This window comes from Thunnus maccoyii, chromosome 6 (assembly GCF_910596095.1).
Source record: "Thunnus maccoyii chromosome 6, fThuMac1.1, whole genome shotgun sequence".
Lineage (NCBI taxonomy): Eukaryota > Metazoa > Chordata > Actinopteri > Scombriformes > Scombridae > Thunnus > Thunnus maccoyii.
The window spans coordinates 4,684,746-4,696,511 of record NC_056538.1 but is presented as its reverse complement, the minus strand read 5'-3'; the positions used below and the strand labels follow the sequence as shown (position 1 = coordinate 4,696,511).

Genomic DNA, 11,766 nt, shown 5'->3' with positions numbered 1-11,766 from the left:
ACCAGTAGGTTGAGTGTTGCTGGATGGCTTGAATTGATGATGTAATTCGGATCTTGCCTCCCTTACCTTTAAAGAAGGCTGTTGAAAATATGAAGAGAGCATGTAAGTGTCCTCCTAAAAGTCTTAAGTTATTGTATGTTCAACACAGTATATATTTGTCTGGTCCTTTTTGTATTACATGATGTAAATTAAACAGTGTTGCCAACAAGAAGCATTCACATGTCCTCACTTATTTTTCTGAAATTAATCTTTTGAAATGGCTTGAAACACTGAATGTTATTGCAATATCCACACTGATGGTCACAAGTTAAAGAGAAGGTAGGCTGGTCAGACTGGTGAATACTGGCTGTGTGACTACAGTTTGTACACTATTTAGCCACAAACTCTTCTTTACTTTTTCTACTCAATGACAATGCAGGTTAATTGGTTGAATATGGGCCACCTTCCGATTGAAGATAACACTATAAAATAACAAGATAGACTATAGCTGTACTGCCAATTTATAGGCCGTTTTGTTTTTCACATTGTAAGAAACATTACGAGGTAACAGTTTAACTTACGTAAATGGTTGGTGTAGGTGATAAACACACTGATTGATTGATTAAGGTAAAATTGATAAGGCTTTTAGAAGCCAGCTGCCATCACTATGAGCAACCTCGAGGCATTCAGCTGAAAGTTACAAGTTAACACGGTCACTGGTTAACTCGAAACACCTGTTTTGGTTTACCTACTGACCGTGTTATCTGATGACTTAAAGGGAAATGTGTTGTGGTTGTTGTGGTTGTTATGGTGAAGGCAGCTGTTGAAAACACCAATGTAGCTGTCCACCTAAAGTCTTACATTATTGTACGTTCAACACAGTATATATTCCTCTTGTCCTTTTTGTATAACATTATGTAAATTAAATGGTGTCACCAACAAGAAGCATTCACATTTCCTGGGCCCAAATGCCCAGCCGTAGTGGGCAGAGTGATTTAAAGGAGTTCATTCAGCATCAAGGTCAAGTTGCAGGAGTCAAAGAAGCAGTCTGTGCAAATAAGCAATCTCCAGACAACAGTAAAATACTATCTACCATTTAACAGTTGAATGGCGGCAGGGATAAAGAAAACATTCTATGTCTTAGTCCTCATAACGAGCACCGTTGACCGACGACCTGAGGGCAACTGTTCAAACTCTGTCTGAAGGGGGAGACCTCGGCGCTACAGAAGGGAGGTAGTCTCACTGAACACCTGCACTAACCACTTTGATGAGGCTACCGAGCCTTTTTTATTGTCCAGAGTCAAATTACCAAACCAAGCAACAATGCAGAACATTAAAACTGATTCAGTAAAACTTATATAAAAGAGAATCATCATGTCAGGAAAACATTACAAGGAAACATTAAAAGAACCTATTTTCCTCAAGAAAAAAAGTCTTTGTTGGACCTTTTTTGTCGTGGAAGTAATATGAGATTCAAAACACAGTTTGTTGTCGAGAACAACACCCAGGTATTTATAGCTGTCCACCAGCTCAATGTCTGCACCTTTCATACTGGTTAGTACAAGACTAGGAGGAATCTTTCTAAAGCTTGGAGAAAAACAACTATGTGTATATGAAAGGAATCATTATTAAATGGATCAGTATCTGTCAAAGCAATTACTTCACTCCATAGAAAAATGAAACACATTTCTAACACATCCCCAACTACTTGAAACAGGGTTCTCCACACATATTCCAGAAAAGGTGTGCAGTTGTCATTAGATAATAGTTTGAACAGGGTTTCAAATCTATAAGATGATGAATCCAAGGGTGGGAGTTGCCATAGTCAGTGTCCAAGTACCACACCCCTAACATCATATCAGGAACAAAAGCGCACAAACCACTCTTAATTAATAAAATACAGCAAATCCAAGTACAGATATCAAATGTGACAAACTAGAGGAAACATGACATATTTAGTTCTTCAATAAAGCCGAAGGGCTCCACTGTGTTCAAAGTGTGAATCCAAAATGCCTCCCTGTGAAGCAGTGTTGATGATGTCACCACCTCTAGGAGAGGGTGAATTTTTTTCTATTCCCCAGAACTTGAGCATAATGCCCGAGCATAATGTCGAGCCATAGCATAGTCCATGTTTTGCGTACGTATTGCAGTCTTATGTTCAGATATGCAAGTCTTTAAAGCTCTTTTTGTTTGTTCAACATAAACCAGACCACAGGGACACTCCAGCATATATAGACAACATATGTGCTGCTGCCATTGATGAAAGATTTAGTGAAGTATTTTTTACCAGTAAGTGGATGTGTGAAGTACTTGGTGTCCGATGACTTAGAACATTGTGCACAGTGTCCACAGTGAAAAAAACCTGTGGGTTGACTAGGCACCCAGGAGACAGTGTTAGGTGTTTTTTTAGTATCAGAGTGAACCAATCTGTCTCTCAGATTGCGGCAATGTTTAAATGTGACCAGGGGAGGCACAGGGCTGATAGTATTTAGAGATGGGTCACTTTTGAGGACATTCCAGTGTTTAAGGATAATATTTCTGACCCTGCCTGCCAGAGGAGAGTACTCAGTAGAGAAAGTGATCTGTGAGGAAGTAGTGGTCGCTCCAGTTTTCTTAACTAATAGAGATTCCCACTGCCCATAGCTGTGCTACGGGATTGAAGGTAGTAGGAATCTAAATACTTAAAAAAGTTCATGGTGAGAATCATTTCTGATAGTGTCAATAGGAATTCATTAGGAGGCAAAATCCCATCTGGATGCTTGTTAAGGTAATGGGTGAGAGCATCAAGGCCTATTTCATGAGGTATGCATATATACAGGCTCTGCACATCAAAAGTTACCAGGATATCAGCTTGTTTGCATTTGAACTCTTTAATAGTATTTAGTATGTCAACAGTGTCCCCAAGAAAAGAAGGGAGGCTTGAGACAAATTTCTCAGCAAAGAAATCAACATATTGTGACAGAGGCTCAGTAAGACTACCAATACTTGCCACAATCAGGTGGAGGGGAGGATTGATAATGGATTTATGTACTTTGGGTAATCCATAAAAAACAGAGCATACAGGATACTCAACCTGTAAGAAGTCTTTTTCTTTTTCTGTTCTCCAACCCCTTTTCAAAGCAGAGTCAACATATTAAAAAAACTGATTCTTTAAGTTATCAGTGGGGTTTGACTTTCAAGGTGTATAGCACTCTGTCTCAGATAGTTGACTTCTGATGCTTTATTCATATTGCTCAAAACCCATAACCACAACTGACCCACCTTTATCCGCTGGCTGAATGATGATCTATTTTTTAGATTCCAGATTGCTAAGAGCTTTTAATTTAGATTTGTTTAAATTCCTTTTAGCAGCATGTGAAATCTGGTCTATTTCAGCTAAATCTTTTTCCACTAATTTGCTGTAGGTGAGTACGGTAGGGTTCAGGTTAGATGAAGGCAACAACAAAGACTTATTTTTAAATGGAGTTGCTTCTCTATTGATGTAGGTGTCAAAGTTTAGGTCCCTGTTAACAACATAACTTGACCTGGTAGAAAAAAAGTGTTTGGGATGCAGCTGTCTAAAAAATGTGAATGCATCAACTTTTTGGTTAAATGGGTCGGTATTGTTAGTTGGGGAAAAAACTGAGACCCTTACTCAGCACAGACATTTCATCTTGAGAGAGACTCACATCAGATATGTTAATCACTGTCTGCTGTTGCTGAGAGCGGACACCTGTGGTGTCCCTTTGTGCCCCGCCGCATCTTCTTTGGTTGGTTCTGAGTGGTTGTAAAAAAAAAGAAAAGCTGAGATGATTTGGTCCTTTCTTCCATTTCGCTCCCCTCTGATGACTCTCCCTCTCTCGCTGGCAGGTCTTCATTGGTGTCGTCTGTTGGAGAATTTCTTCCTAGCCCCATGCCAGTTATAGACTTTATCCCCAACTATGTTAGTATGAGTCAAAGATGTTTCATATGAACCCTTTCATGCACAGTGGTCACCACAGTGAACAGGTTTTGATGGTATAGTTGCACATCAGCCCCCACAGTGGACGCTAGTGTGTCGTTCCATACACTGCCATCCATTAGCCAGCCTTTGTAAGTGCAACACAAATTAGCTACTCAAAACCAAGATGGCCGCCGGAAACGCTCAGCAGCTCAGGAATATCTTGCCAATCCTTCTATGGTAGTAGACCCTTGCGGGTAAATAAAATTTTGTAACATCAAGTAACAACTAAGGAGTAATACAATTGTTAAAATTTCCAAGTATTGATTGTATGTTGGGAAAAAATGACGATTAATCATCTGTCCACTAAGTTGGGCGTCATGCATCGCTGACTATATTTCAACTACAATTATACTATTACTGCAACTTTGTTGTTCTTGAAAATACTTCATCTGCAGTAACTTTTTTGGCTGTAAATCAATTGATTTATGTTATTAGAATGTAATTTGCGGTTTTGAGGGAGCTACGGATACTGAGGGAGCTGAGGATGCTGAGGTTGCTGGGGGGGTGGGGGGGGGGCTGAGGATGCTGAGGGGGATAAGTATGCTGAGGGAGCTGAGGATGTTGAGGGAGCTGAGGATGCTGAGGGAATGCCTGGCACCTCAAAAGAATGTCTGGATTAGAAAAGAAGGATCTTCTGCATTTCAAGTCATCTGTAACTCATGTGCTATTAAATACAGTAAGACAGAGGGGAGAGGCTGAGGAGTTAGGACCAAGGTTCAACGTTTTTGCATTGTATTGAACAGTATTAGAATATGTTGAAATATGTTAAAACACTAGTTTAACAGCTTTGAATATATATATTATTTTATAGTTTTCAAATAATATATCATTTTATTCATTGGTTAGTTGACATGTGGAAAACTCCTTGAAAAATGCATGTTTAAAAAAAAATGAAGTTCAAATATTTTTTTCATGCCTAAAGAAGAATAAAAACACTTAGGAAAAAAAACCCTGACTGAGGTTATCATAATTCACGCATGAATTCGTCCCATCCTTCTATCGTCCCACCTCTACAAATTTCCCGTGAGCAGATTTCAGTGTGGCAGCAAGTGACAAGCCTAGGAGGTAACATCGCATCTCTTTTCTTGTCGTCATTTAAAGACCTGGAGTAGGCAACAGACACAGTGCGAGAAGAGACGAACAATGTTAACACTGAACGACTTTCATTTGACGGCTTGGTAGGAAGTTTTTGTTGTTGTTGCTGTAATTATTTGGGCTGATTTTCCTGTCTGTCACTCAAATATCATGAAAGGTGTTGACGAGCCGCCCGAGGACAGAGAGAAACCCGCCGGTTTTCATCACGTCTCTAACAAAAGGTAATAATATATATTTTTTTTTAATCAAACGTGCTTTTCAAGTGTGTCTTAAAACAAAAGTCAGGTGTCCATATGAACAGTGAAAGAGGTTTCCCTCTCTGTAATCATTCCTCCTGTTTATACTGGTTATTAAAAGATCTCCTTCAAATGTGCTTTCAATGTAAGTGATGGGGACCAAAATCCGCAGCATGTCCACACAATCATTTGGTGCAAAAATGCATTTAAAAGTTGATGTGAAGCTTATATGAGGCTTCAGCAGTCTGAGTTAGTCATATCAAGTGAATATCTGCCACATTTACAGTCTTTTTAGCATCAAATTCCCTCTTCGTGTTTCCTCTGATGGTGTTTCCCTGTTGAGCTGTGGTGGAAGTATAGTAACAAAAAGAGGAACTTTGGCATTAAAAAGACTGTAACGTTGAAAGATATCTACTTGATTTGACTCATTTGGACACTGAAGCTTCATATTAGCTTCAGATAAATGTTTAAATACATTTTTGCATAGAAGGAGGACTGTGGATTTTGTCCCTCATCACTTACATTGTAATTGCATTATGAAGGGATCTTCTAATGGTCGGTATGAATAGCAAGAAAAACCTGTTTCCATGTTCATATGGAACCTGACTGTTGTTTTAAGGTTTTGTTGTCTTTTCTTTGAGCTGGCCGGGGTTGTGAGTTGCTCAGGTGTACAGACTGGTGACAAATTAAAGCAAATACACCTAAATAACCAGGTGGGTGCTTCCATACAGGTGTAATGCATGCTATAATTAAATATGTACACACTCTATCAAGCTCTCTTACATGTATAAAACTGCTGAGCTGGCCCAGATCTCAACCCTAACAAACACAAGACAACAACATAACTTTTCTTTTTTCTTTAATTTGTCACATATCTGTATGTAATATACAACCTTAAAGCCACTGTGTAGAACTTGAAAAATTGGCGCCACCCATTAGCAGCACAAAAAAAGACACTGTGGCAGGCAGTAATGCAGACCCTGTGGATATTCCATAATCTAAAAAAGACTTGTTTTTCACCAGGTCTACCTGATGTCTACCAATAACTGCCTCCCTTTTCACTTTGTTGGTATTTGTAAGAATGCCTTCTACTTTAAAGGTAAAAGTGCTTCCATCCTGTCTTCTTTCTCAATAGCTGAATTATGTATCACTATTATATTTTGTATAATAATATATTGTGTTTGTTATAACTATAATTTTAACATTATCTCTATTCTTTTTTGAATGTTTGTATATAAACCCTGAAATCTTCTCTTCTACTGACCAACGCTCTCTATTTAAAGGGACTGGAGAAGGTAAGGCGATTCTCTTTCAAATATTTGTATTATGAAGCATGTGTACAGCAGTAATACAAACTTTCCTGGAGTGCATATCATGCCTCATTTCAGATGTTTAACAACAAAAACAATACAAGGGAGTAAAAAGGCCAAACAAAACGCAGGAAACAGCAGCAGGCAACAGGATCTTGAAGAATAACTCTTTATTCAGGTTCATGCAGGCAAAGCAAATCTGGCAGAACAGAGCAAAACAGAACTACACAGTACAAAGGATCTGATTGTTCCTATAAAATAAAATAAAATGCAGTAATGTCTCAAATTACATTTTCCTCATAAGAATTGCTCCTGTATAACACCAGCGAGAAAGGCAAAACTGTCTCTTGATAGTTTGTGTGTAGGGAGATGGACAGGGAAGGGGAATGAGGTGACTGCAGTGATAGTGATGCTTAAAGTCCTTCTAATGTTGAACATAAACAATATACAGACATCACTACTGTGGTGAAATAAGATATGCTCATAAAAACTGGCAACTCATTGTAGGAATGAGTAAAATTACATGACCAAAAGGACTGGATAACAGAAGTGTCACATAAATGATCATGGATAAATAAACCTAAGAGAGTGATGTCTAGATGAAGGCTGACTAAACACTAAACAAGTCACTCCATAACCAGCACTGCACATGATTAGATAATCACATTAAAGCAGTGAGAAGGTTGTGGTGAGTGAGACCTGAACTTAGTAGAGCCAGACCGTGACAGGATCATGACACAAACAAACAAACGAAATAAAACAAAAAACAAAAAAAACAAACCCAAATGCAGCACCATGGAGCAAACAGATCAGATAACTTAACTAATGTGCAATAATAGACTTTATATTTATTGAACTGTATCAAACAGTGCCTGGCATTAAGGGAACAGATATTAAGAAACGAAACGAGTGTCTGTTCAGGATGAACCTTATTTGATCAGGGTGTCGTGTGTGGGTGGGTGTGAGTGTTTAGTTCAGGACTTGGCCAAGATTTTCTGGTCGGTGTTTAATAGTAAACTGGTCTATATGAACCTACCTGCTCTAAGTCTTTCCCTGTCTTTGGAATAAGTGTAATAGTAGCTTCATTTAATGTTGTTGGTATCATGCCGACCTCGAAAGCCTTCTTGTACATCCTCTACAGATGTGGGGCTATTATGTTGTTGAACTTTTAATAAAACTCATTGCATATCCCGTTTGGCCCTTGACTCTTACCATTATTTAGGGAATTAATTGTTTTTCTTATTTCCTCACATGCGATTTCCATCTTCAAGGAAATCTGATCCCTTTGTGCTAATGTGGGCAATTTACATGCATGTAAAAACTGTTTGATAACATCAGATAGTGCACGAGCTTGAGAAGTGTACAATTTTTCATAAAATTGCAGAAATATATTGTTGATATTATTATGTGAGGAAAGTGTACTGCTAGATTGATTGATTTTATTGTATGAACAGAGGGTTACTCCTGTTGGACCTGTCTGTGGCTTTTGACACTGATCATAGTATTTTAATTGAACATCTTAAAAATTGGGTGGGCATTTCAGGTTCGGTTTTAGATTGGTTCTGTTCTTAACTTTCAGGAAGGCCGTTCTGTGTGGAAATTGGGAATTATCAATCAGCTATAATATGGAATTCCACAGGGATCCGTTCTTGGGACCTTACTATTTTCCATTTACATGCTACCACTTGGTCATTTTATTAAAAAACACAATATCAGTTACCATTTCTATGTCAATGATACACAATTATATCTCTCCTTTGACACTAATGCAAATCAAAATCCAAAATTATTATCATAGGTCACATTTCCTACATATATATATATATATATAATATGTTTTTCTCTCAAAGATGAAGATCTGGATGAAGACCGTTTACAAAAAGACGCACCATGCAAGTTCTACTGGATCCAAAGCCATGGCAGCAAATTCCTGATTTATGATGAGGACAAAATTGAAGCACAACCCTTAAGTATATACGAGCAACGTCAGTCTGGTAAGATGCAGCAAAAAATATAGTAACCTCTGTGTGTTTGTACTGTCAGCTGCTGATATTTAGATTGTAATTTATCCTTTACAGATGGCTTTCTAGTTTCTTTCAACAATTGAAGATGTATGTATGTCTTTGCATTTTAAAAACTTTTTTATGAGACACCGCGTTTATAGACATTTGATGGCTTCTGCTGGCTAACATGGAATTCCAGTGAGAAATGGCATCTATAGTTATTGCATGCTCTTAGAAATGACCTGTGTGTGCCAGACAACCAATGGCTAAGAGCATGGAGCCTAACAAACCTTTGTACTATTCAGTAAACAGCCAAAAAGTAACAGATCAAGCTCTCTTACCTCAAACCAGACATTTAACTATTTGGGCAGGTTATCACACAAAAACAACACAAGCCTGTTTATATCAGAGGAAGTGAATGAACACTGGGTTATGATATTTTAGCAAGTCAAGCACAGCAAGTACATGTACTTAGTAAGCAATCAATTTTGTTTTAAACAGAGCACCAGTACTAGTTCTTAATATTTTAACAGTCATGCAACCTCTTCACTAAGATAAGATTTCTAAGATCATTGCACAGGTCACTGTTAATTCCTTGATATTTGAAGCATCCCAAATCATTACTATGCTACCTGTCTGAGAAGGCTTTCAGTCCTGGAATTTGTAGTAGTAATAAAAGGAAAAACATAATTGATGCCTCTCTTGAGAGGCTTTATCACCTTTACTGAGGAGCATTTCAAGCTTGAGAGTCACCAGTGGATCACTTACAGAGGTTACACGTTGGAAAAGTGCTGAACCCTCAGTAGAACTGGTAAAACCTTTCAGATGAATGACGGTGACAGTTTTAGATGACCTTGGAGTTGCATTTTAAAATTTAGCTTAAGCTTATATGAGTCTGAGTTAGACAAAGTGCACAGTCTTGTTAATGATACAAAACAGAAACTGTAAACATAGATAGACTGACAGCTTATTAGGGTGGTCACACTGTAACAATAATCTTTACATAAATGAAACCAGTTTGTCTTTCAACAACAATGATCCTTCATGTCTCGTTTCTTTTGTAGAGTGCAAGTTCTGCATCCAGATTTATAACTCTGTCCCTAAAACAGTGGGCGAGAACACTACAGTTGTGCTATACACCAAGACAGATGGCAAGATAATGGTGGCATACTGCAGTGAGAATGAGATCAAGCCTGTGGAAATGGTGAGTATACACAAGTCATTGAAAGTCATTTACAGTGCGTGATGCCATGTGTCTCCAACGAACAGAAAGTAACGTCCACTCTGCCTTTTTTTAGGTGGTGTCGGTACATTAGAATCATTTAATAGCAGTGTGCTGTCTGAGAGACTGTATGTTTTGTAAAGTTTTGTCAAAAATGTAGCTGTCATCACATGACACAAGCTAGAACTGAAAAGCCTTCCTGAGGAAGATAAACGCACACATCCTTCAGGGAGGGAAGTTAGTAGTAGCTTAACTTATCAGGACTAAAACAACATAGTGGCACCAACATCAGTTTATAGGTAAATAATGGATTTCGTTGTTTAAGCCTTGCAGAGTACATGTTATGTTTTATGTACAGTAAGGGGTGAGGTCAAGGGAGGATGACGCCCTGATTACAGACACATCCTAGTGTGGACAGAAAAGTTTACTTGACCAAAAAATTATCAAAAAGCATTGTGGGAAGAATACAAAACCACATATGAAATAAAAAGGTAGATGAGGCAGGTTGAGGATACAACAAAATGTTAATTATAGTATCACATGAGATGTCTTGAAATGCAGCACATATTGATGTTCTTTGACGGTGTGAGAGTCCAAAATTGACTCAAAACAGAATTTGATAAACTATTTTTACGCAACTTTAAAAGTTACCAGTCAGTTCATATTGGGACGAACTGAACTACAAGAAAAGTACCCTGAATACAAATTTAGTTTTAAATTAAGAGACAATTGTATTATAATTGATCAATGTTTGTGTTTTGGCATTCTTACTGTACACATGCAGCGTCACACTGCTAAATAATCTAAAATCAGAAGATTGTTGCATAAACAAAAGTCACTGTTATAGATGTTTTTAGTCCTAATCTGCTGCCCTCTGTTATCCAAGTATAGCGTACCATTTCTGATGAGTCATGTCATGATAAAAGCACTGGCAAATACTGTATCAGGTTAATAGGAAATATTTCCATGTAGCTTCCATTTCTCACTGAGGTCCTGTGAATGACAATATATTTACACTTTACACTGGCTTTTTCATTGATCTAGTTTTATGACAATTAAATCACCCATCTGTTTTTTTCTATAGAATCTTCCAGATGAAATTAAGGAAGATCAACACAAGGTGGTGTTCTTATTGAAGAAAATCCCCTCAGACTCTAACACATTCATGTTTGAGTCCTATGAAAACAAGGGAAAATTCCTGGCATTTGAGCCTGAGTATGATTCCAGTTGTGAGAAACTGGTCCTGCGTAGTAAAGTTGATGAAGTGGATGTAGGTTGCGAGTGGCAGCTTTCTGTTGCGGGCAGTGACTAATGTCATTGACTGATTGAAAACATCTGTTTTTACATCACCCTGTTTGTTTCATTAAGGATAAATTGTTTTTCCTGTTTCATAATTCAGCATCAACCTGCTGCCGTTACTACTACTATACAAAACACAACTAGGACGACACAGAAAAGATCTTGTGTGTAGTCAGCAGAGTTCAGCAGTTTAGTATTTGAGAGAAACTGGAGATTTGAGTCAAAGAGATTATTTTCCTTCATTTAGTAATTTCAAATATAAAACATGAACTACAACTTGCTTCAACAAGAACACATACATTGCTTTAATTGATCAAACCAGTGAAATCCTGATTAAATAAACTAAATTAGGTAACCTTTTGTGCTGACCAGTCACACTATTTCACCGTCTGGCAGTTTATCTTTTGTGAAACAAGGGGTGTTTCAAACTTTACTGTTATTCTTTTTAGATGTGATTGCAACTTTAAAATGCTTGAGTATGTTTTTACAGTTTTATCATGTTTAAATTTGCAACAGTGCATATTTAAACATGAAAGATTTCTAGTGTGACTTTTTGAAGCATTCCCACTGCTGCATGGGCCATAATTCACTCATGTAGACATGTACAGAATTGTTTTTTTAAAAACTACACCTGTTATTT

General features: G+C 37.7%; 1 protein-coding gene across 3 annotated transcripts; it reads left to right on the top strand.

The window, feature by feature from the left end:
• The first annotated feature begins 4,089 nt into the window (after nt 1-4,089).
• LOC121898401 (interleukin-18-like) lies at nt 4,090-11,763 on the top strand. 3 transcript variants are annotated; one of them, XM_042413431.1, is made up of 7 exons: nt 4,090-4,155; nt 5,214-5,277; nt 6,316-6,391; nt 6,576-6,587; nt 8,453-8,596; nt 9,670-9,809; nt 10,912-11,763. In XM_042413431.1, exons 3-7 carry the CDS (start codon nt 6,325-6,327, stop codon nt 11,137-11,139), a joined length of 591 nt encoding a protein of 196 aa, XP_042269365.1. In that variant the 5' UTR covers nt 4,090-4,155; nt 5,214-5,277; nt 6,316-6,324; the 3' UTR covers nt 11,140-11,763. The 3 variants fall into 3 exon arrangements, with proteins under 3 accessions (XP_042269365.1, XP_042269366.1, XP_042269368.1); XM_042413432.1 differs by lacking the exon at nt 4,090-4,155 and adding an exon at nt 4,913-5,026; XM_042413434.1 differs by lacking the exon at nt 4,090-4,155 and adding an exon at nt 5,934-6,005 and having other exon boundaries at nt 4,913-5,277.
• The last annotated feature ends 3 nt before the right edge of the window (nt 11,764-11,766 follow it).